The 26,621-nt window shown below is 34.6% G+C and overlaps 2 protein-coding genes across 7 annotated transcripts in view; one reads left to right on the top strand and one right to left on the bottom strand.

The window, feature by feature from the left end:
- The window catches only part of LOC120781839 (low-density lipoprotein receptor), a 398,201-nt gene that overhangs the window by 150,255 nt on the left and 221,325 nt on the right, over positions 1-26,621 (top strand). The window lies entirely within an intron of this gene.
- Positions 7,270-24,635, bottom strand: LOC120781927 (organic cation transporter-like protein). Of its 2 annotated transcripts, XM_040114105.1 has the most exons (7): positions 24,467-24,635; positions 23,928-24,114; positions 23,219-23,477; positions 22,742-23,159; positions 22,174-22,680; positions 21,960-22,097; positions 7,270-7,333 (listed from the first exon to the last, which is right to left on the bottom strand). In XM_040114105.1, exons 1-6 carry the CDS (start codon positions 24,613-24,615, stop codon positions 21,980-21,982), a joined length of 1,638 nt encoding a protein of 545 aa, XP_039970039.1. In that variant the 5' UTR covers positions 24,616-24,635; the 3' UTR covers positions 7,270-7,333; positions 21,960-21,979. The 2 variants fall into 2 exon arrangements, with proteins under 2 accessions (XP_039970039.1, XP_039970034.1); XM_040114100.1 differs by lacking the exon at positions 7,270-7,333 and having other exon boundaries at positions 21,917-22,097.

Below are 26,621 nucleotides of genomic sequence, written 5' to 3'. Positions count from 1 at the left end.
GTTGCCTTGAATAAAAGTCCATATCAAATTTCGAAAAAATATCTCATCAAATAATAAAATTCTCCATACAAAAACTTGATTTTGATCGTTCAGTTTGTATGGCAGCTATATGCTATAGTGAACCGATCTTAAGCATTTTTGCGGAAATCGTAGAGTTGGCTGGAATAACAATTTGTGTCAACTTTCGAAAAGATATCTCAACAAATAAGAAAATTCTCTATACAAAAACTTGATTTTGATCGTTCAGTTTGTATGGCAGCTATATGCTATAGTGATCCGATCTTAACCATTTTTGCAGCAATCGTAGAGTTGGCTGAAATAATAATTTGTGTCAAATTTCGAAAAGATATCTCAACAAATAAGAAAATTCTCCATACAAAAACTTGATTTTGATCGTTCAGTTTGTATGGCAGCTATATGTTATAGTGACCCGATCTTAACCATTTCTACGGAAATCTTAGAGTTGCCTGGAATAATAATTTGTGTCAAATTTCGAAAAGATATATCATCAAATAAAAAAGTTTTCCTCCCAAAGACTTGATTTTGATCGTTCAGTTTGTATGGCAGCTATATGCTATAATAGTCCAAAATTCGAAACGTCGACAAATAAATAGATTTTTTGTGCATAAAAAGTAGTGTGCTAAATTTCAGTTCGATATCGCAAAAGCTGAGGGAACAGTACTCGTATATGTATGTACACACAGAGAGAATTCCTGCTGGGCAAACGAACTTTTGCCATAATCTATACATATGTATGTTATATACGGTTAGCAACTATTTTTTACTTGTTTGGTGTCCCTTCGCGGTCATGTATATATGTATATAAAACATGTATGCCGACAGCGGTGTCACACACATATACTCGAACACATGCATGCATTCATGAGCAACAGCAATCCTATAATCCTGCGTTGAAATTTTAATGAGTAAAGTTTCCACGAAAGCAAGCATACGAATGCATTATAACAGTATACCCTGATATATTTTTTCCCGAATTTTCGTATTTTGCGCACACTCAATTTCGTTTGGCTTTTGCTGCTTGATGCAGTTTAATGCAACTTCAAGTTTGACTTAAGTCGACAAAGTGTGCATGCATACATACATTTATAATATATATATGTATACAAGTATATATGTGTGTGTGTGCTGGTTGTTAGTTTTTTGTAACCAATTTAATGTGAGTTGTTTTCAGCATTGTCGCTATAAGCGCTTATACTAGGGTATGTCCAACTATTTGCTGCTTGCTGGGTTTATGCTTTTCAACTGACGTGTGTTTCCAAATATGCTTTCGAGCAGCGAAATTTAAGCGTCTAAAGTGCGACATGATGAACGCTTCTGTATTAGTTACGAATTTGGCTAAATATTTCTAAAGTTTACGCGCTAGTTTCGTTTAGAGATTTGAATATTATTGTTACAATGAAGAAGCATAAGTCTGCAACTGTCAAGTAGACCTTTATATTTATGCAAAAAGTCAACTTAAAAAGATGATAAATGTTCGCTAGCCTTGTGGGAGTGTGCTTTGTAGTACTGAGCGCCAATATTAAGCAAAAATTTTTAAGAAAAAAAATTAATTTATCAACATGTTGGTGTAGCAATGCACTTACGCTTTAGTTGAGCCAATATTTTGTCACATTTTATACACATACAAACAAACAATTTGTTCAATTTGTACAATTATCAACTTATTGTCACGACAGGCAACATTATTCAACTGACATGTATCGAAATATGCTGTTGTGCTGCTTTAAATCGTCAAGGCGAGTAAAAACTTCTACTTTTCGTTGCATATGTTAGGGCGCTACCTGTTTAATGTCATTTTCTGCGCAATCATTCATAGCTGCCACGCTTTCTTGCTCACATAGCACACACATTCATCAACACCCGGACAGAAAACGTCGTGAGCGCAGAGTCGGGCATCGATTTCCCCGCCGACAGCGACAGCAAGCGCAACTAAGCCAAGAGAAGCGCAAACAAAAATCACGGCAAATATGTTTTCCCTTGTACTTGATAACTGTTTAAGTGTATATGTTGGTAAAAGCAATTTGTTGACGCTAGACATTTTTGAAATATATGTCATTTCCTTCGCCACCTTTTTTCGCGCGAAGCAAGCTAGAACATAGCCCCGCACTGCTCCGGGTTAAAATCAATTTCACTTGATTTCATTTGCGCTTCATTTCCTTTCATATGCATATTCGCAATTTCTAATGTGCTTTTTGCTTGCATTGCATCTCATTGAACTTTGCAATCTCATTGATGCGCTCATTACTTTCTCTTTTCCAACACAAGCACAAATTGTTGTTGCTGCTGCAAGGAGTGTCACGATGGCTGTTCCGCTTCTTGTTGATGATAATCTAATGAAATTTTGATTTGCTTTCTTGCAATAATATTTTGCAATACACCGTCTTGTACAAATCACCTTGAAAATTCATAGAATTCGAGCTGATTAAATTGCTTTCATATTTTTTGTTGGTTAACTGTTGGCCATTTTAACAGGTCAATTGAAAAGGCCTACCAAATTAAAACAAATTTTTTGGGAAAATATTTCTTTTTCTTTTATTCAATATAGGTCCCTTCAAGCGTGATACACTGATAACTCGTATACCTTTCAACTTATCGATACCATTTTGTAGTACGATTTGTTGTCCTTTGCTTCAAAATAGCCCTCAGTTTCGGCGATGACTTTCTTCGACGAAAATTTCTTCCCAGCGAGCGTTTTTTTGAGAGGCAGCAGGTAGCATTCCTTTGCTTCAGCCCTCAGTTTCGGCGATGACTTTCTTCGACGAAAATTTCTTCTCAGCGTGCATTTTTTTGAGATCTGAGAGCGGTAAATAGTCGCTGAGGGCCAGATCTGAAGAGTTGCCCTGGATGCAAAAGCAATTCCAAGCCCGGTTCATGGATATTCGCCATCTTTTTCACTGACTAGTGACACGGTGTATTATCTTGCTGAAACAGCACTTTCTTATCCTCAAATGTGGCCGGTTTTTGCTGATATCGTTTTTTAAATGGTCTAAAAACAGTATATAATAGTCACTGTTGATAGTCCTTCCATTTTCAAAATAGTCAATAAAAATTGTCCAATACGTATCCCAAAATACAGACGCCATAATCTTGTCAGCCGAAACTCCGTCGATTGGACTTTGGAATGAAATGATTTAGCCATGTTTCATCCATTATCACATATTGATGCAAAAACTCGGATTTATTACGCTTGAACATTTCAAAACACTGCTCCGAATCATCAAGTCGTCTTCAGTTTTGAACAAAAGTGAGCTCCCACATAGAGCTTTCTCATACCCAAATATTTGTGTATGACATGATTTACATAGACAATTGATATCTCTCAAGTACCTGCTATCTTGAAAATTTCCGTAAAATGACCGTAAAATCCAAAATTATTTTGTGAACTTTTTTGATGTTTTCGTTGGTAACAACTTCTTTTGGGCGTTCACTGTGTTCACTGTCTTCGATACTCATTTCAGCATGTCTAACCGTGGCATATCAAACCTTGATACTTGATTTTCCTGGGCCAGTATCCGGGAACTCGCCATCAAGCCATTGTTTTCAGAAGAGGCCTCGCCAAGCTGTATTAAAAAGTTTTGTATATTCTGCTCTGATGCCTTGTGACTTTCGAAGGCAGACTAATACCGGTATGTATAGTAGTATACTGTATCTGCCAGAATACCAAAATGAGACTCCTGACTAACAAAATCAGTACATTACGATTGTAACAATTAGAGAAATGAGACAATCGTGACAAGCAGAATACCGGCATAAGTCGATGTTCATGTCGTTTATTGTATGGCTGAGACCTTTCATACCTTCACAATATCGCTGGATTTCATCGCAGTCAGCAATTCATCATACTGTTTTCAACATAAAGATATAAAAATCAAGTCTTTATAGTATATCATTTTCTTTCAAAGCATATTCTTGTTTAAAGAGTTCTTCCTAGTTAAGAAACATCAAATCCGTTTCACAGCAACTCAGCAGAGTTTTACAAAGAAGAGTTCTATAGGCTGTCAAATTTGCTTGTTAAGCCTGCTTGGAACTAAGGGTTAAACCTTCTCGGTACTTAAAAGCATTCTATTGACTAAAAAGTGGTTAGTAGACAATCTTGATGCAAGGTGTTTATACTATCGTATTTAATATATTGGTAACAACTGGAACCTATCTGAACACTTACTAATCCCTTACTCTCCTTAAACTGACATTTAAATAAAAAAAAATATAAAACTCATGGCATCTTTCTACCAGATAATTGTGTAAGTTTTTGTAGCTGCCCTCGAACAAAAAGTGATGCTTTTATTTTATTCCCGCAAGAACTGCAATGTAAAAGCTGTACCTCCTGTTTATTGAGTTCAGTGAATACCTCGATGAGCCGTACTATGCGTCTTTTCTTACTAGCCTTTGTCTCCGTGCTTTCATTTCGAATGCCTTGCTCTTCTTTTTCCTGTGTATATATGCATTTCGACAGAAATTCATTGTCTGAATCTTCAATAAGTTATGGTGTCCTTTTCCGTTTTACAAATATATTTTCGGATATTTTTGTTGCTGTTTGCTGTGTGCCTGAGATCTTGCAAATGTTCTTGCAGTGAGGGCGCTGCTGCCATAAATGTTTTCCACTACATTCATAATGTTGTTGTTTTAATTGTTGTCAATGAATATAAGATTTTCTGTCGTAATCTCGCACTTGCTTTTGTATGACTTCAGAGCCTGCCGCCACAAGAGACCGGGATAATTTTTGCATACCAAACAAAGATACATATCATGGCAGACTGTTAATCAGTGCATTGTTGTTCAAGGTTCAAGGTACTATACTATATGGGGAGACATTTTCTCAAGTGTAGAAATAAAGAATCATTTTTTATTTGGTGAACATTTTTTGATCACCACAAACTGGCACCGCTTCGTTGAAATTCCTTTACGTTCAAATGAGGCCTTCCTCTGACCTTGACTGGCCTTGCGTCGTATACCTTTAACCATGCATACATATTTCATATATTTAGATATAGTATGTATGTAAAATAGTTAAATTTTTGACATTTCTGCAAGAGTTTCCAACTTCGGAAGTTCTCCACTTTTCAACAAATTGCTGTACAAATATTTGCTTAGCCAAACTCAAGTGAACGATTGTTAAATTGGACAAAACGAGTTCAATTGTCCACTTTATTTGTTTTGCTCAAACAAATCTGCAAAGCATATATTGTTGAGCAATAAAAATTTGCCAAAACTTAAGCAAGTTTTCACAAAATTTGCAAATGTAAATAGAAGGAAGATGTACGCATACACAAGGATTATTATACAGAGGATATTTGATGCCCACATACTCATGTAATGCCGAAAGCAAAGAAAAGTTTGATCAACTCTCTTGTAGGAATGCGGGTAATTTGAATAACTTTGCACAGTGACCAATTGGTTTTTGTTGACAGAACAGAGGACACATGCGTATATTTGCAAATGTATGATATGTACCAGCTGTGCAAGCGGATTTAGTGACACAAAAAAAATTAAAAGATTCTAGAATTTTAAAATTTATTTCTTAAAAATCAAACCTGCCTTAAGTTTTCATTGGAGCAACATAATGTTTTCGTATTGTTAAGGCTGGTTTCTGACTGGTTTCTACCTAGTTGGTCAAAAGGCGTACTATTTTCTCTTGAATTTTTTTCTCAAAAAGTATAATAGTTCGACACCGCTCCACCACACGACTGTTAACTTTCATAATTTAACCGATTTTAACTCGAAAATTTGGGAGCATATTCTTCAAGCATGTATCTATCTGAATATGTAAAAATGTAAAGGGCGAGCTTCGGACTCATAAGACAGGAAGCCGAACTCCGTAATCAGAACTCATAAATAAGTGTTCTTGCCAACACAAAGAAAATGCATATTGCTTTCAAATATTTTCTGCAATCTCGGCGTGTGATTGAATAAATTAGTTTGGTGTTTTGACACGAAATCTAGTTAAATTAAAAGAATATATGGCTGAAAATTTATTTATGTCGACAGCAGCGCCATCTGCATTATGCCGTTCATTCAAATTAGAGGAATCGTTTCGGCGATCGGGACTCAATTATATTGAAGTCGCATCTGCTTACTTTGCGGGGCAATTGAAAAGTGCCTGAACCATAGTAAAACAATTTTTTTTTTGCAAAACTAGTAGTTTTTTATTCAACATTGTTCCCGTCAAGGGTGATACACTGACTATAGAGACCCCGAACTTTTCGATACCATTTTTGTAGTACGATTTGTCCATTGCTTCAAAATGGGATCCTGCTTCGACGATCACTTCTTCATTCGACGAAAATTTTTTCACGATGAGCATTTTTTTGGGTTATAAGAACAGCAAATAGTTGCTGAGGGCCAGATGCGGAGAATTTTACTGAAGGCGAAAGCAATTCGAAGCCCGATTCTAGGACTTTCGCCATCGTTTTCACTGACTTCTGATACCCTTCTTTGTCATGGGAAAGAGCACTTTCCTTTTAATGTGGCCATTTTTTGGCGATTTTGTCTTCCAACTCGTCCAATAATGCTTTGAAATAGTCGCTGTTGATGACCCTTCCTTTTTCAAGGTAGTCAATAAAAATTATTCAATGAGCATCCCAAAATAGAGACGCCATAACCTTGTCAGCTGACTGTAGCTTTTTTATATGCTTTGAAGCGGGTTCATCGTCTGCAGTTCACTCAGAAACTATGTTGATTGGACTTCGGAATGAAATAAGGAAGGCATATTTCGTCAGCATAATGTCGGGTTTATTACTTCTCAACACTCACAAAGGCTTCTCCGAATCAACTCGCCGTTGTTTTTGGTCAAAAGTGGTCTCGCGCGGCATTCACTTTGCACAGAGCTTTCTTTTTCACACACAAAGATTTGTGAATCATATGATGCATATTCATTTGATATCTTTAGGGTGCCTGCCATCTGAAACAACTTCACTTTACGGTCATCCAAAATTAGTTTGTGTACGTTTTTAATGTTTTCGTCAGTAACAATCTTTTTTGGCCTTCACTGTGTTCACCGTTTTTGGTGCTCATTTCACCACGTCTAAACTTAGTGTTCCAATATTTAAGGCTGATTTTTCTGAGGCGATATCCGCAAGCTCGTCATCAAGCTAAGTTTTTACTTCAACTGATATTTTTTATCCATTTTTTTTCAAAATAACAAAAGTTGCTTCACTCAAAGTGATATAATTCATAAACCAATGCAGTCAAATTTATACAGGCGCCTTCCGAAGGTTAAAGCTGACTAAAAGCCATATGGATATGTTATGCTTCATATGCTCCACTAACAGGCAGTTACTTTTGTCCACAGCTAAAGTCATCAAAAATCGTAAATCTTAAAATTTTAAAAATTGAATAACAAAGTAAATATGACTTAAAACACTTAAAATTCAAATAAGTTGACAATGTGTATAGTAAGAGCATAATATAAAATATGTATATTTTCATACATATATAATACATATGTACATCTGCAACTCTAGTTTGAAGCCATGCACAATTCTTTATCTGATTTTATTTTCTCAGCCTCTGTAAGCTGCTTGTTTCGAATTGTAATTGTCCGGCAATTGAAAATAGGACTTTACTCATAAACATATATGTAAACATTTATATGGTATATATACATATATATATATGACATCTGCGCACACATTCAAGTAAATATGTACACTAAGCTTTAAAGGAAACTCCTTTCCATTTGTGTGTGACCATACTTATGAAGAGTAAATAAAGAATTGCAATTCTCCGTCGGAAGTCTGCAAGTTGCCTCTGATGCAGCAGGTGTGTAGAATGTTGCAAATAAAGAGTAAAAGTGTTCAGGGTGAATATATTGAAGATGCAGGAAGCTACCAAGAGTGCTTGCCTGACACACCGGATATGTTTATAATGTGTGGTTGCTGAGAGAGGAAGGAGGAGAATTTTATTATATTGCTTGCAAGGAAATGGAATATAATCGTTTTTAAAAAGGAAGCTTAGCTAGTTGTGATCGAAAGTAAAAAAAAAAATAATAAAGAGCAAAAGGCAATAGAGGAGGTCAAATAAAAACTAAATAAATAATATAAGCGATTGGCTTAAGAGATTAAGTTATAAAGGCTTGAGGTGAGACCATGATGCACAGACGCATGGTAACTTTTATCTATACGGTTGCTGCATGAAGTGCTGGGTGTTTGACAATTGATTCTTTTCTTTTTACTACCTGAGCAGGGTAGATATCTCATGTTCTTGGATAGTTAAACTTAAAAATATAGTTTTTGTTTTGCTTTTTCTGGACTAAAATTTCAAAACTGTCAGAAAAAATAATGACATGTTCGATACCCTTGATCTCGTAACTAATTTCCAGGAGGACCTCTGGAAAATGTGTTTGGCGGTGAGCAAGATTTTTCTGCATAAAACCATTTCAAAAACCAAAAAATATAATATTACTATAGATACTCGTAATCTGTACAAAGGACTCGTCGAAATTTAAATTTTTAACAAAATAGTGGCGACGTGTTCAGTGCAAAAATTCTTACACTTCAGAGCTGCTTAAAAAAATAGAAATTACTATCAAAAATGTTCTACCATCATTAATTTGCAAATAAATCTGAGACCGGCGTCTGCAAAATTCAAGCCGATGAGGCCAGATGATTCTGAGATATTTTCTTCACTGACTGAGTTTTGAGAAAAATGCGTTTAAAGTTTTAGAAGCCTTACACTAAGTTAAAAATTTGTATTTTAAAAAATCTCAGCTCATATATCCGAAACCTTTTTTTAGATTTTCGGAACATATTTTAAAATAAATATATGTACAGTCGACTTGAGTTTAAACCTTTTTTTTTCAAATTCGCAAGGAGATATAAACCTTCAAAAGTCTCTTCGCACTGGAGTTATTTGATCAATTAACCTGGCTTTGCTCTATAAAGGCTTAATTTAGATCGATCGTAATCGAATTGAAATCGAGTTCAAACTGGAATCTAAAACTCTACCGGTTGTTGTCCAGGCTGTAAATTTGGTTGTGTTCATTGATAAAATAGCAGTCAGCTGATGAATTTTAATCAGCAGAAAAATAAAAAATGAGAACTCAAGCAAGTGTAACAGCTGATCGTGAAACGAGCCTATCGTTGATCACGTAGCTGATGGTGCGAAAAGCAAAAGCTGTTTTTTTAATTATAATCTTAATGTGCTAAATGAATTTGGCTGTGCTAAAAAGCTGTTATAATTTATATAAAGCTACATACATATATTTTGAATAAGCTATTCTCCGCCATTCGAGCAAGTTACTAATTGCGTGCTCTGTGACGTTAACAACCGCCTAGAAGTATGTAAAGATAATAAATACTACAGTTTCGGCTTGTCGTATGCAACGGAACATGGCTTCATACGAAAGCAGAAATGCATTTGCGCATACTCTATCACAAACACCATCTCACCCTACCGTTCGTACGAAATGAAGTGCTGCTGTGAGTGGCTAATTGGAATACAGTGTTCATATACAGTGCAGAGTGAAACTCCTTGAAACTGGACATCCAACGTCGCAGTGTTTTTGTCCGGCTATGGAAGCTGACCACACAGGGCGCATGCCAAAAACGTGCGTTTAAAATGCTGTCTTAGAGTTAAAAGCTACAATTCAGAACCATAAGACGGAGCCTATAAATTAGACGCGGTGACCTTTAGACATTTTGTGAAATCTTTCCCTGTTATCAGAGATAATTTGAACGAAATATGGCCAAAATAGTGTCCGTGTCCGGTCATGTCCGGCAGCCGTAGCTGAGACAGACGATTCGAGAGCCGTACGCAGCAACTCGAACGACTTGGCCCATTTTACATTGAGATCTCGAATTGAAAGCGACCAAAACACAGCTTGTGCAAGTACTGAAGCCGCTCGACCTTCCCACATCGTTTCGCTCTATCGCAGATCCGACGTTTTCGAGCAAATTTTTGTCTAGTAATGAGGTCTGGCTCAATAGTTATAAAAATAAGAAAAATTGCCGCATTTTGGACAAAGATCAATTCCAAGAGATTCAGGAACTGTCATTTCATTCAGAAACAATACGGTTTGGTGATAATTCTAAGGGTCCATACTTCAAAATTGGCGTCGTTGAGAGAGTACGGCTGTAACCGACTGTTTGATGCCTGAAATTGAAGTTCGTGATCTCTATTGTCTATAAAAATAACACCGCCCTTCACCACCCGACACGGCATAACTCATTGTCGCTGGGAGTTTGCGGAAAAATTAAAAAGTTGATTTTGAAACTTTATTTTTATTTTTTACACTGACACAAAATATTACTTAATTTTGTATACAATCCTTTACTACAAGTTACCGTTATTGTTATCCCGCTGTGTTGCTTGTACACACGCGCGAGCCCATCTGCCGCCTGTGCGTGTGTTTGCAAGTGCATGGCAGCGTGTGCGTGTGTTTGTATGCGAAATTGATAAACTTTGGCTTAGCATCATTTGAAATTCCGCTTGTAATCGGTTAATTTAGTTTTGTAAGTTTGCTGCAATAACAAAAACAAAACACATTGTGCCACACCTTCACTTTGCTACAAAATAGCAATAGAAATAACAATAAATAATTAGATTACTTAAAAGTTCGCAACAAGCGCACATACACATACATTCGCAACATAACGGAAATGTTATACTATTTACTTTGTTAATTCGCCATGTGTGTGCTGTCCCGACAGCAAACTTTTCTCAGTGTGCCCACCTGCGCGCTCAGATTACAAATAAACTTTAACGCCTTTGCAGCGTTGCCAGCCGTTGTTGTACTTATAGTGTGTTGGAACGCATGTGTGCCATAATTAGTTTATTCTGCGTTTGGAGGGCAGGCCAAAGGCGTATTGTCACACCAAATGAACGCATTTCCGTGATATATTTTGGTTGGCGCACATGTGGTTAGTATTTGCTGGCATCGCGATTGCGTGGCATTATTTCAGACTTGTGCGTAGTTGGACTGCCACTGTTCAAGCACAAGTTGGAGAAACAGGGAAGCAGAACATGTGCCACTTATGATTATGAGTTAGCTTTCAGCTTATTACAGTGATAAGAATTTCTTAAAGCAGAGAGAAAATTAATCTGTTGGTGGAAAGCCTGTGATTGTGGCTATGTATAGTGCTTTGTGCATCTTGAGTTAGGACGTCCTAAACAAGCGATGAGACGGCGTACAAGAAATTCGTTTTGGAGGTCAGGTCCCGAAATGTAAAAGGCGACATACACTCGTGGCCACGCAAAACTTACCACTATACTTTCTTAAATTCTTTTTCGGACTATTTCGTTCGTTCGGAATTTTCCTCAAATTTGTTTTTTTTATATTTTTAGTAAGCGTAAGTAAATTAAATTATATTATCTAATTATAATAATAGTTTTTAATTTATAACGTTTAATGAGTATAACACAAATTAGCTTTTCTGTGCTTATACAAAAGCGATCGATTATATTGTATTTAAAATGATACGCCGATTAAACTTCGTATTTCAATAAAAAAATAAAATAAAATAAATAAATTATTAATTTCAATTATAGTGTAAATGAAATTATATTAAAATAATAAAAAATATCATGTTTTCATCGCATGTCAGTCTCTTACATTTCGAGCTTATATAGTAAAGCTCATTATCTTTCAATTGATTTATCTATAGCTGAATATGCTTTGTTTTTTTATTTTTAATATTTTTGATAAAGAACATGTCATTAACTTGTTTCTAAATAAAAAATTTCTTTAGCGCAAAAAGTATCGCTATAAAGTGTATATGCACAATAACTAAAAGTTTCGAGTGGTAAGGTTTGCGTGACCACGAGTGTACGGTCTATGTTTTTGAGCTGCTATTCTGAAATTTCGCACTCCAAGAAGTTGCTTATTTGTCGACAATGCTCAAATAGGACCACGATTGGTCATAGAAATTGATAAATTAAATTTAAGCCCTTGTATGGAAAACCTTTTAATTGGACAAGATATTTTCAGAAAATTCGGTGTGGGAAATCGTTGAAGACATAATAATGTACAAATATTTAATTAAAATAATTGCTTATAACTTAATTAAGTATTTCACATGTTATGCCATTGTAAGGATAATTGTTGCAAATTTAAAATGTTTTGTTGTGATCCTTTAGCTTCTGTTTCCGCGACGTAAGCATAGATCCAACACTCATCGCCAGTAATAATACATTTCGTGACATAGTGATAGTCGGAAAGCATTGCTTCACAGACGTTAATGCGACGCTGTTTTTCGATAAAAATTTATTGATTTTGGTCCAAATCAAGCTGATAGTCGGAAAGCCATTCAGACTTTAACACGACCATCAGCAGTTGATGTTGATGACTGTCCTGGACGTGGTTCATCGTCAACACGTTCTCGACCCTCTTTTAATGGTTTATATCAATTAAAAAAACTTGCTCGCGACAAACAATTATCATCGAATACCTATTCCAACATGCTAAAGGTTTCGCCAACAGAAATTTGTTTCCGCACATAAAATTCAATGGAACTTCTTTGTTGATCATAAAAATCGCCGAATGCACTTTATGTACTTCAGAAAGCTAAGCATATACTAAACACTAATGATTCTTTGATGTGAAATTGAGCACAGATGCTACTGACAGTCATATCAACCTAGAAAAAAGAAATTTTGGGACGAATGGACTTTTGGGCGAAATTTAAATTAAAAAGTATTACTATTTTTTGCTCACAATAGTAGCTCAACGCATGCCAAATAATTGTTATCTGTATTAAATGTCTCAAAATATTATTACTCTCTATGACTACCAGTATTGCATTCTGAATTGAATATTGAATCCAAACAATAGTTGTGATAATATTTGAAATTACCAGAAAATCAGTTTCAACTTTTATACTTTCGGCAGCGCTAATACCAGCAAAACACCAGTACTTCTCTACAATTTTTCAACATAAAAGTTGCACTGCAAAACACTGCACTGAACGCATTCAGCCACTGGCGCGGCATTTCTAGATATTAGTGACTCTACGTGCGCCATAATGGAGCCAATTCGCGCATTTGCCACTTGCAGCGGCTGCAATTGCGCAAACGCACCGCGCACATGAGATTATACTTGTGTGCTTCAGCACGAGTTTAACTTTCTCTAGCGCCCTCAGCATGTTGTTGGCGCACAGCCTGCGAGCCATTCACTCATTTTCGCAACTCAATTTTACTTCTTTCGCTTTTAATGCACATGTTGCAAAATGTCAGAGTTGCATGTCAGTCCTGTAACAAAGCAAAGCACCATACACGCCACTCCAAAAAGAGCAGAAACGCGAAGCAACAATTCTCTGCCGAAAAACCGCTGCCACTTGTACTATGTATAGACGCGCGCTGAATGAGTAATAGCCACCGTATTTGCGGTAATTTTGCGGTTACGACATGTGTATATGTGTGGGCACACGCACATGGTTGCATGTGCTGTTGGTAATGCCTTCATTCATGTTTGCAACCTTTCATTCATCTTCATCATGCACTTTCCGCTAATGCCTGCTGCCAGCATTAGCATTATCTCTTTCTATTCACTCTTTGGTTTTCGTGCTCCCATTGTTGGTTAAGCACAATATTTCTATTATTTACGTAGTATTATGGACGCGGTAGCATCTGGTGATTAAGAGCAAAAATAAAAAATAAAAAATACATACTGTACATATTTAAAGACCTCTTAACCTTGGATTTAGACAGTTTACTTCGTTGGCAAATATTCAACGTCATCTTTTTATGAGTTTGTTGGAAAACCTTTCTGGAGTTAAAAATTTGGATAGCTCCCACATACACTTTCTTTTATTCCATCTTAATAGAATATTTAAAAAAATACAGTTACTCAGTACTTGTAACATTTAATATCTCAGTGTGAATTTTTCGTTTTTAGATCGATAAAATGTAGCTTTGAAGATAACCTTTGAAGATATGATGTCAAACGTTGATAAGAGAGAAGCTCTGTTTCATTGTGGTTGCAGAAAAAAACAATTTCGGAAAATATTGCATAAATTGCAGAAGCCAAATTAATGATTGTTTCAGCTCAATTTTGGAGTTTATTTTGGTTTGCAACCAGAACAGTAGCCCTGCATTCAAAAGGTGCCAACAACTCAGGGTTGCATTACTGCGAGCACGAATCGAGCGCCTTAATGCTTTCGTGGCCACAATACCGCCTGCTCCAACCGCTCACTGATAAGCGTAATTAGTGCTTGTACAATGCGAATAATTGAGCAATTTGGTGCTTACAAAGAGAAGTGTGTCAATTAACTTGAATTAGCTTTACTTAAGGGGTGGTCAAAGCGTAAACCGCCTAATTTGGGAGCGTCTCGAAAATTATGCAGTTATTAGGTTTGTTGGAAATTAGTTCTAAAATACATTTAAATTACAACTGGACGGTTTTATGAGTAATTTTTAATTATCTACAGATTACCTCACTGGTGGTTGCTAAATGCTAAAATAAAGATTGCTGACTTTGAAATATGATTATTTGTTCTTGTTCAACGATTAATTTACGTAGTTTGCCTTTTATATTTCGGGATTTGGCAACCATAGTGTTTCAATCTGACAACTCACAACTTTATCGTAAAGTCTAACATTTTTATTGTTACAAATACATGCTCAAAACGCTTTGACCTACGGGAACGTTATTTACAGTGACTTAAAATATTCATCTCAACCGAAAAATGGAATTAAAACGCAAACATATTCGCGCGCTAATTTTTTTTATAATTTTCGACGTAATTTAACTCAGCAACAAAGCATTGATGAACTTCATTAATTTTTTTCCCCATCAAGCTCCATCAACGACCAGTGTTTAGCGATGGTATGCTGAATTCAATCGAGGTCATAGCTTACACCAAGACTTGTAGGTCGTCCAATATCAGTTGTTGTACCGGAAACTATTGATGCTGTGCGCAAATATTGTAAGATCGTCATGTGACCTATCGTGAGGTTGAGACAACTATAGGCATTAGTGGAAACAGCATGGAAACATGTCTCTAACTTCATGACAGGTGATGAATTGTGAAATTTACGCGTATCAGTCCGAGCCAACTGCTTTTCTTAAGCACTCAAAACATCGATTTAATGAGCCATTCTCCGCATAGTCCTGAATAACATCTTTTCATACCGTCACGTAAGAAATAAACTAAGAGGTCAACTTTTTTGTCACTTGGAAGTGGCGGTTGATGCGTTCTGAACGCTTGCTTTAGAGATATTTCATTAAGAGTGGCACAAGTGCTTCAACAATAGGTTTAAATGCAATGTGTAGAGTTTATCGGCGAATAGTTTGGAAGAACATAAAGCGATTTTCGATGATTAATATGAGTATTTGTTTTTGTTCTCTAATCCTGCAATATGTTATAGAAGGCAGTTTTCATATAAGAAATTTACTCGGCACGTCAAGCCAATCATTTATACAAGTATATACGCTTTTTAGGTTCCCAGACGTTAGCTTCTGAATGTTGCAAACTTGGTGCTAAACTTAATTGTTACACTGTTCAGGGTATAATTATACTCAAATATATTATGCGTCTGCATCTTATCGTCTTCTTCACACCAACCAACCATTAGCATATAAGTTTTAGTACAAAAAAAAAACAAAAATGCGGAAGCAAATAAAATGAAATGGTTCTAAGAGCATATCTTTGAATTTATTATTTCTTTTTATTAACATACATAAAGAGTACATGTAACATTTTGTTCTTTCCACCTCCCTTTTGTTGTTCGTCAGAAGCAACAAAGAAGCCTCAAACAAACCACGCGCTATTTATAATACTTGTAAGCGCTTATTTATTTCTGAAATGTGATCTGCCACCCACTAAAATTAATCTTCTCTTTCTTTGCAGGTATGTAAAAATGTATGCGACATCAAGAAATAGCGGATTAGCGTTGTACGTTAAGCACAACTTCGCAACTACGAAAGTAAATTTGTTAATACGGATGTATTTATGTATGTTTTGTGCTGATAATGAAATTATTCATATAAAATTTCAAAAGGAATTTCCCAGAATAAAACGACGGCGACTCTGCAAAGGCGACACTCGGTTTTCGAGATATCGTTCTGATGGATATCATAGTGATAGCTGCTCATTTGTCGGCACCGCCAATATCGAACCACTATAGCATATAGCTGTCATACAAGCTGAGCGATAGGAATCAAGTGCTTGTTGGATATCTTTTGTACATATCTACTAGACTACTATAGCCACAATAGCCAAATTCGCCTAGGACAATTCTCATAAGAACTATTAACGATAACTCTGCCCCTTGACATAAAACGGTTCTGCAAAAAATACTTAAGACGCGATAAAACAATAACTAAATTCACCAGTAACGTAAAAATTGGGTAGTCCAAAAAGTCTTTTCGTATTTTGTCAATAGATTTCGTTACAGTCGCCCCTCTTTACTTGTTTTTGAAATAATGTTATTGAAAAAGGTTTATTGTACAATATTATGTAGTATATATATTTTTATAATTTTCATAATTATTTTCGTAACTTGGCATTTCAATAAACTTGGTATAAAATAATAATTTTTGTATAGGAAAAGAAATATTACCTTTTTCGCAATTAAAAAATAGTCATCTGTAAATTAATGATTATTTCAATTAAGCTCACAATTGCTGCTTCAACGCTGATAAGCTTTCAAAGTCAATGCTTCCTTGTTTGGAGGCGAGCATTTAGAAGCCAGGCAACAGGCAAGCCGTCTGTTGCAATTAAATGCGCGACTTGCATCAGCCAAAGGCAGCTGATAGTGCAGCAACGTGATTTTGACAGCTGCACAAATCAGCGCATGTTGCAAGCAGCCAGCCAAGAGCCTATATATGGAGTACTTACAATTACACATATATGGATACATATATTGTATATGTGAGCTAGGCACATGTACTTCGTTGTTTGAAAAAGTATACTTGCGAACTTATTGTTCGTGCGAATGTTTAGGTTTTTTGATTTCCAAAAGTTGGAAGTGAGCAAAAACGTCAAGCGCCGATCAAATAACTTAGTCGCGTGTGCAGATTTTTGCGTCAGATTTTCACATCACTTTGTTGGCTTCAACCATATGTGCATTGTATATAGCCGGTTTTAGGCCGTTTGTGCAACAAAATTCCAAATTAAGGCGTTACTGCTACTTGGTTCAGTGTTTGTGCGCTTGCTGGCTTAAGTTGGGCGACAGTTTACATCAGCCATATTTTGTAATGCTTTTCTCTCATATGTGGATGGGCAATTATGATCAGCATTTGACAGATTTGAGTCTAAAGAAAGATGAAATCATACAGAAAAAAATTAAAATCAAAACGTAAAAATGATAAAAATTTATGATTTCATGCAAATTAATATAAAAAAATTTAAAAAACGCAGTTATTGTTGTTGTTTTTTTATCGCCAATAATGCTAGTTGAGAAAAATATTCTATGTTCTTCACATAAACAAGAAATTGCTGAGTGGCTGCAAGCTAAAACAGTCCCCTGCCAATAAAGTAATTGTAAGAAAAGTGAATGTGGAAGTTACATATCGTCACCGAAAATGCAAAACAACGTATCATCAAAAAAAAAATTGAAAATCGTTGCCACTTATAATAACCAATATATAACCATTTTATAACCGAAACCAAATTTTGTTTCAATATGAGTGTATGATAACCAATATATAACCATTTTATAACCGAAACTAAAATTTTGTTTCAATACATATGAGTGTATGATAACCAATATATAACCATTTTATAACCGAAACTCAAATTTTGTTTCAATTTGAGTGGTGTTTATTATTATATAACCTTTTTCCTGCGCCTGTAAACTTATTAAATGTGATATTACGTTATTTTGCATTTTAGGTGACTATATACATACTAGTCCACATTCATCATACTCAATAAAAGTTCAATTCACTTGCTGATTTGTTGTTGTAGCAAGATTTCAATAAATAATCGCTCAGCTGAGTGTGGCAAGTTACGAAATGTGTCTGATGTCGCATGACCCAGACAAAATGCACTAAATCGCAAAATATTATTTATTAATAATAAAAAAATAATATTGAAAAAAGAATAGCTTGCTGCTATAATTTTACAACGCAAATTTGTTTTTGCAATGCCAGCTTAGCTTAGCTGACTAAGCATACATTCGATTAAATAAGTCAAAACGCATTTAAATTAATCTGCTACATAAACAAATATTCGTATATATATATTTATATAATAAATAGCACTCATTCACTTTATATAAATGTATAGAAAATTGTTTAAAATGCTTACAAACATAGAAACGGCGGTTAAATGCGTCAGCGATAACCAAATGGCGGAAGCCATGCCGCAAAGGCACACACTCATACGTATATGGTATGTAAAGCAATGTGCCGAGGTATATATGTATAATCGGCAAGTAGTGAACTGATCATTATCAATTTGTTTCGGCACGAATTTGACGCTAATAAATGTGTCACATAATACTTAATACAGTGTTAACAGAGTATATGGAACTAGTTCCATAAATTGGGTTAAATTTAATGTTTCTTCTATTTATTATTATGCTCAAAATCTTCTTTTTAACTGAAGCAAATGTGAAATTTCCTGAACAAATTTCGTCAAGTAAAAAAAAAATTCCATAGAAGAATTGCATGTTGATAGTTCAGTTTATATGACAACTATAGGCTACAGTGGACCGATCTGAACGATTTCTTTTTAAATTGAATTATTGTCTGAGATACTAACTCATGCCAAATTTCGTAAATATATTTCATGAAATAAAAAAGTTTTCCAAACAAGCATATGATTCCCATCGTACAGTTTGTATGGTAGCTATATGTTTTAGCAAACCGAATTCAACGATTTGTTTGGAGGTTATACCGTTGACTTGTGCAATACTCCACGCAAAATTTCGTGCAAATATCTTGTCAAATAAAAAAGTTTTCCATACAAGCACCTAATTTAGATCGTTCAGTTTGTATGACAGCTATATCTTATAGTGATTCGATATTGGCGTTTGCAAAATATGAGCAGTTTCTTAAAGAGTGAATGATGTGTGAAAAATTTCAGTTCGATATCTCAAAAACTGTGGGACTATTGCGTGCTCGTTGTCCGCTAACAAAACACTTTCGATGGCATCTTATCAAAGAAATTATGCTTGGTCTTCCAGCAAACTCGCTTTAAAAACATTTCATGGCATAATTTAATATATACACACCTAACGCTCCTGCTTGTGCAATTTTGAAAATGTAAATACTTCCCGCAATATCTAGTGCTCACTGTACTGCATGCAATATGCCGCCAACATGTGACACAAACGAAATTCGCTAATAATCAGTTTTATAGCAAATAGTAATCGCAGACACACTGACCCAGTCACGATTATAGCACAAGTGAAGTACACACTAACATATTGAAGTACTCGTGTATATATGAGTGACGTAGCTAGCGCCTCAAGTAACTGCCCATGCATTTAGATAAGGAAATCAACAGACTTAAAAGCGCATAAAATTGTTTGCGTTTATGAAAGCGTTCCGCGTTGCTTTTTAGATATAATTGTAATACGCATTTTATGCTAAAACGCCATTAGCGTTATGCAAACGGAAGTAAGATATGTCTGTATGTACAAGTTATATGCATAAATCTAATTATAACTGCAGTTTTGCTTAGTTGGTCAGTGTCAGCCTGCAGAATTTGCGTTTCGATTTAAAAGCATAGAAGTGGGTAATTAGGTAAAGGGTAACAGATTATTGGTGTACGCTTGGTTATGCGAAAAGCATGGAGTTACATATGTACTTAGTATTTAAAATGCCACTTAGTTGTTGTTTAGCTTTAGAAAACTGCTTCTCCTTATTTTTTATTTTCTTCTTACTTTAATGGCTTTTTCGTCTATAGCATAAATATTTAAAAAAATTGCGATTCATAGGCGAAATAAACACACTGAACGACTATGAGCTCGAGTTATGTTTTCTAAAGCAAAATTTTGGAAAATATTTTTCAATATGTTAGCACACATATTTATGTACATACATACATGTACATACATACGTACAATATAAGAACATACATATGCATAATATATCGTTAACTAAAATGCAAAATAGCGTAACATCACTTTTCATAAGTTTATAGGCGAAGAAAAACGTTATAATAGAAACCTCTTATGTGCAAAGAAAATTTGAGTTTTGGTTATAAAATGGTTATATATTGGTTATATAAATGGTTATAAAGTGGTTATATATTGGTTATATATTGGTTATATATAATAGCGAAAGCTGAAAATTGTATGCTAAATATATGTAATATGATATAGTGAATCGTAAACAATAAAATACTCAATCTCGGTTTCTTGATGATACGTTGTTTTGCATTTTAGATGACGCGGTGTACATACAGTATTTCAAAACTACTCTCGAAAAACTAGTTTTATATTGTTATATATTTACACAAGTATGGCTGATTTATCAAGATTTTTTTTTCTAAAAATTATAGCCCTTGTAAATCATTGCTCCATTAATACGATAGATCACTGATTAGGGATTTTCATTTTCATTGGCATTTAAGCACTCTCTAGAATATGTCTCGAATTTAAGACTATGTTAAAAATATTTCTATTTTCGAATGCGTCACTGTATCGCACATAAAGATATGAAAAAATAAATCAATTTTAATATTAAGTTGAACCTAATGAACTCAAATGAGATATTTGTACTATATTTGGCATGAGCTGAATCAGAGGGTTCAAGTTTAATGTATGGTGTACATATATGAGAAAAAGATTAGTCAAAAGATGAGAAATCCCAATTTCATTCTACCCCAATGAAAATCATAATCACACACTATTTGGTACTTAACTATAGTATATTCAATATCATACCTTCACTTCTTGAAATTATAAAACATATAAGTAATGGAATTACCTAAGTTAGCAGTACGGCGATTCCTTAAACATTTGTTTGATATGACTAAGTGGCAGTTTAATTGATTCTAATAAATGAAAATCCAACGACCGCATTTGATAGCACAATCTTCATATAAACAGAGATAGAGTCCACTGCGACTTATTCCCATTTCTTACCCGGAACCGAAAGAAACAGCTGCAACTGTGATAAGCTGTAGGAATTCGAAATAACATACATACATATATGTATATATATATAAGCGCAGTAATCTGTATGTGAATTGGATGCTTGTTTAGAAAGCGAACTTTTCGTTGTTTGAATATTTCCTAAGAAATGCTTATTCTCCGTATATTCCTATCTCAAGTTGCACTTTAATCAGAGGTTATTTAAAATAACTTAAAATAAAATTTGAAAACAATTCTCTCTTAATAACAATTTGCATTTTGCAATAGTCAATTAGTTCCACGCTTAAAGCGGCTTCTTTGATATTCGAGTGAAATTGCTGTGTTTCAGTTTCCACTTTAGTGACCTTTCAAATGTGAGGTTATCACATTACAATTGTATTTGTTAGTTTTCAATAAGATTGATGTAATAAGGCATGTAGAATAAATTATAAGGGAATGTACAATAAAAAACAGAATTTCAAGCGAAATGTGGGTGTTTCCTTTCAGGTTAAGGTTAAGTTAGGGCTTAATCTAACCAATATCTACCAAATAGAAAACTGAAATATAACCAATTTCTAACATCAATTTTATAAATTGATGATGTCGCATTCCGGTGAAATCTAAAATATTTATATGCAAAATGAAGAAAACGTGAGCCAAATTACAGCGCCTGACCTCTTTATTCTCACAGAACCGAGAAAGTGCTTTCTAATAACTCGGATGGGAAATCCACATAGTTCTCCCAACTCAGTAGCATTCTCTAAAACGTATGTTAAAAATTATGTTGGAATAAGCCGATATAAAATTTAACAACAAAATATGTATGTACACACCTAACATCCCTGTTTGTAATAACTAACCTTAAATTTGGTTTAACACTCAAAAAAATAAAAACAATGCGACAGTGGGTAAATTTAAAATTTAGTATTGCTTTGTAAAATTCCATTTTCGTCTAATAAAATATTTAACACACATACACACTTGAACAGATCTGCTATCAGTTGTTAATTTCAGCTTCTTTTTGCTGCCGCTGCTTTCTGTCGAAGCATGGGAAGTAGTACCAGCGTTGGTGTCGCGCAAACTCCTCGCCATCTTTCAAGGTCTGTGGCAATTTTCTGCAAGTACAGTAAATTCGAATATAAAATATTGAGATAATCTCAAACATCCACATTTATATATTCTGCTACATACTGATTTAGAGTCTCTGGCAACGCCAAGCATAATATCGCACCCAAGAATAATAAAACCGAGATACAAATGGACGGCAGTGGTTTGAAAAAGTGGCCCAAATATATTACATAAGAGCTAAGGCTGGTGAAACCGAAGCCGGCAACATGTATATTCGCCATTGCGCGACCGCGTACCGACGTTGGTATAAATTCGGAGGCATACTGCGCTTCCGCCTCGTAGCTCACCACAACACCATAACGACCGAGACCGACCATAATAGCGAGAGTGATCGCATGCTGCTCGGTATCAAGTGCGATAATCAGAAATCCAGTAGTGGCAACAATTACGGCGCTGAGTAGTAGCGTGCTGAAAGCCATGCCCTTACGACCGATGCGATTCTGTAGCAGAATAAGACTACAACCGCTAAAAATATACACCACCGAAGTAGCTGAGAAAAGTACAAACGGTGAAATGCCCATACCTTCCATATTCCTACTGATTACATCGAGTGCGAGGGAGATGATCATGCTATAAGATCGGTTAGAAGGGTTAAATGATTAACTCTTTTAATGCTTGATGTGGTGCTTACTCTTTCAGCACCATTATAATGGTGAATTTGCGTAGACGTGGTGTACGGAACATGCCCCAGAAAGTGTCTTTCGTGGCAATGAGTTTGCGCTCGTCGTCCGCCTTCTTCTGATAATATGCTACGAACTCTTCAAATATTTCGTCTTTCACTTCGCGTTTGTTTATTTTGGCAACACGTTTCAGACATTTGACGGCGCGTTCATAACGTTGTGTTGTAATCAGCCACTGTGCACTCTCACAAATCAAAAATGGAAAAACTAATACAATCAGCGCAGGCACAGAAGCGATGTACAGGTAGAGGCGCCATGAACCGGACCAAAGTGCAAACCATGGTGTGAATACCAAGCCGGTAAAATAGAATACGCCGGTTATCGAATTTAGGCCGAGTGTGCGTTTCTGTGGACTCAAGTATTCAAAAACTGCAAGCGAGGTTCCATAATTAAAAGTATAGAGTGAGTCACAGATTTTTTGAACTTACCCATTATGTACATGAGGTAGAACAGCGTATCTGTGGATAGGCCGGAAACGAAACGAAACAGCGCAAATGTTGGCAAATTATTGGCAAAGCTTGTAAGGAAATCACCCAAAGCGCCACTCAAAGTTGAGCAGAGCATTGCAGGTAGACGTCCGATTTTGTCGGCTAAGAAACCGAAAAACATTGTTCCTGTAACGGAACCCACAAAGTACAGCGATTGACCGACCGCCGACTGGAAGGCGTCATCACATACCCAATTGAGCTGAAAGCATAAGCGCAAAGAGTTTACTTTAGAGTTAAAATTTTACATAAAGTATGGCTTTAGGAATAGTTTTTATACGTCCACTTCATTGTATATAGAAAAAAAAGATAGAAAAATTGAGGTTTGAGCCGCGGTATAAGGTCTATTGTGCTGTCACCTCTCTCACAACGAATCACATAGTCCCGGCTAAATTCCAATGTCCTATTCAGGCTATGTGATCCCTATTTTAAGGCCTTGATTTTGCTTTTACAAACTGTAATGCAGCCTAGCATGAGGTACTCTTGAGTCGCAGAACTGGTAGTTTACACAAGAAGCTGTAACCATATTAAATACTTAGGTGCTTCTTGAGTTGCAGTGCCAACACAAATACAGGTATATAACGAGATTGAGATTGCCTCAGATCCATAAAATGTTTAGTTTAGTGAGCTACTTACATACTACACTACTTACTTCTGTGGTGATGGTTCGATATCCTCTCTCATATTCATAGATCCACTGCTGGCATTGTCCCACTTCCGCTACAACTGGCTTGCCGTCGACTATATCGTCGAGAAGTGTGCAGTGTGGACTCTGAGTTTGGGAGTAAATCGCGCGAATTTCATCAAAACTAGCGTTGGCCAACTTCTCGTGATAGCACCTGGTTGGAATTCAGAAACATAGATTCAAATTAAACACAAAATTAAGCATGCCACATGAAAGATTTTAAACTAGAAATAGGTTCTGAGGAAAAGTGGCGGGCAGAGAAGTGTGCTGCTCGACCCTATACCGAGTTATGTAAATTTAATGTTTTCAGTAACCTGCAAACCACGTTAGAAAACTGTTTGCACTTTTAATGAAAATATTTGAAGGCGCTTTCTTATTATTTAACTGCCCATACTTTAAATTAAAAATTAAGGATTTTAAAAAAGCACTTTAAAATTTTTGTTTTTCACCACTTGCAGCACTAACTCGGTGAATATTCCAAAAAAAAAAATTCGTCTGCGACTCACCAATGCTCCGGTGTAAAAGTAATCAGGATCTGCGAATAATAATGCATCGACGAAAGAATATTCACAATTCCGAAACATAATAGTACAATGTATTGAAAACGTCCGAAACTGCCGCACTTCTCTAAAACAGCATCAAAATCCATTTGCATTTTATTAACAATTGTAATGATTATTTTTACAAAATTTTAGGTTTTTGAAGAAGTTAGAATTTGTTTCAAATAACTTTTACTAGCACTCGATAAGCGTGCACGCCTTCGCTCTATCTATTCAGTATGCGGTCAGTTAGGCAATATATCCGAAAGCTACCGGAAACTTCCAAACATCAGCATCACCTATTATACTTTTACAGTACACTTACCGATGTGCAAATAACAACAATTACTGCGTTGTTCAATATCAACAATGACACATTCGATGCACAGTGTTACGTTAAAAATTACTTTTATTCTATATCCAGGGTTAACTAAGTTTACCACGATGTTTGTAATGCCGAAAAGGGTGTTATGCCTTTATATGCTACAAAAAATGCATTTGCGAAGGGTATTATTGCTTTAGAGCTGCTGAAGTTAACGTTTGTTATTAAAAATACAGAATTTAATTAGCACAATAATGAAAATTTAGTTTAGTAATAAACTTTGAGGAGCAAACTTTATTGACATATTTGCTTTTGAAAGCTTGGTGAAATTTTGTAATGGTTTATGTATGAATGTATGTATGTATATATGTACATACATATGTACAAGGAGTAATTAAGGCGAATTTATTTTATAAGTTGTTTCAATTTCTTAAATAATTTCTGAAAAAAAGGACAATTAAAAGAAAATTTAAATTCAAAAATATTTTTTAAAATTTTCATATTTTTCAAAATTATTTAAAAATTTTTTAATGTTTTTAAAATTTTAAATTTTTTTTATATTTTTCAAACTTTTTATTTCTTCGAAATTTTTATATTTTGTTAAATTTTTCATATTTTACAAAATTTTTGTATTTTTCAAAATTTTCTACATTTTTCAAATCATATTTTTTAAAATTTAAATATTTTTTCGAAATTTTCATATTATTCAAAATTTTAATTTTTTTTCGAAACTTTCATATTTTTCAAAATTTTTATTTTTTCGAAATTTTTATATATTGTTAAAATTTTCATATTTTTCAAAATTTTTGCATTTTTCAAAATTTTCTATATTTTGCAAATCATATTTTTTTTAAATTTTTATATTTTTCGAAATTTTCATATTATTCAAAATTTTAATTTTTTTCGAAGTTTTCATATTTTTCGAAATCTTCATAAATTATATTTCAAAAATGTTGATGTTTTTCGAAATTTTCTTAATTTCCAAAATATTCATGATTTTCAAATTTTTATTTTTTTTTTGTATTTCAAATCTTTCATATTTTTCGACATTATTTATATTGTTCGAAATTTTGATATTTTTCAAATTTTTATATTTTTCTAAATTTTTATATTTTTCAAAATTTACATAATTTTAAAAAGTTTCATATTATTCAAAATTTAAATTTTTTTCGAAATTTTTACATTTTTCGAAATTTAGTTTTTTTTCGAAATTTTCTTATTTTGCGAAGTTGTCATAATTTTCGAAATTTTTTTTCTCCTTAATTTTCATGCAATTTGTTTAAATTTCGAGTTTTTAAAAATTTTCAAATATTTCGAAATTTTCAGATTTTCGAAATTTTCATATTTTTCGAAATTTTTTCAACATTTTCATATTTTTAAAATTTTCATATATTTCAAGCATTTTAATATAGTTGAAAATTTTAATATATTTCAAAATTTTCATATTTTTTATCAAAGCCAGCACACGGTGCATATTCGCTAAAAATTTTAAGTTGTTGCCGAAGCAATAATATTACGTAATGTACAATAGCTTGACTTGACTTTTACTTTCGGCAACATTTCTAAGCACATTGCCTGTGTGTAAGTGTGTGTGTCTGCGCTTGTGAATTAAATGCATGCGCGCCTATTTACTAAGCAGTTGATGTAATGCTAAACAAGTACTTCATTTATCTGACAACTCTTCATTGTAGAAAAGTGCTTGTTCGGCTATATTTTTGTTTAGGTTAAGTCTGAGCACATGGTCTAAGTCTAAATAAAGTATAATAATTCCCAATACTCGTCTTCAAGCAACTTAAAAAT

The sequence above is a fragment of the Bactrocera tryoni genome, chromosome 1 (assembly GCF_016617805.1).
Source record: "Bactrocera tryoni isolate S06 chromosome 1, CSIRO_BtryS06_freeze2, whole genome shotgun sequence".
Classification (NCBI taxonomy): Eukaryota; Metazoa; Arthropoda; class Insecta; order Diptera; family Tephritidae; genus Bactrocera; species Bactrocera tryoni.
The sequence above is the reverse complement of the archived record's forward strand: the minus strand, read 5'-3'. Positions and strand labels throughout refer to the sequence as shown.

Excerpts from the sequence above, each read along its gene's own strand:
- LOC120781927 (XM_040114105.1), bottom strand. The coding sequence starts at position 24,615 with ATGCAAATGGATTTTGATGCTGTTTTAGAGAAGTGCGGCAGTTTCGGA. Across the intron at positions 24,115-24,466 it reads ACTTTTACACCGGAGCATTG|GTGCTATCACGAGAAGTTGG; the intron begins GTGAGTCGCAGA and ends AATTCCAACCAG. Across the intron at positions 23,160-23,218 it reads CTACCTCATGTACATAATGG|TTTTTGAATACTTGAGTCCA; the intron begins GTAAGTTCAAAA and ends CCTCGCTTGCAG.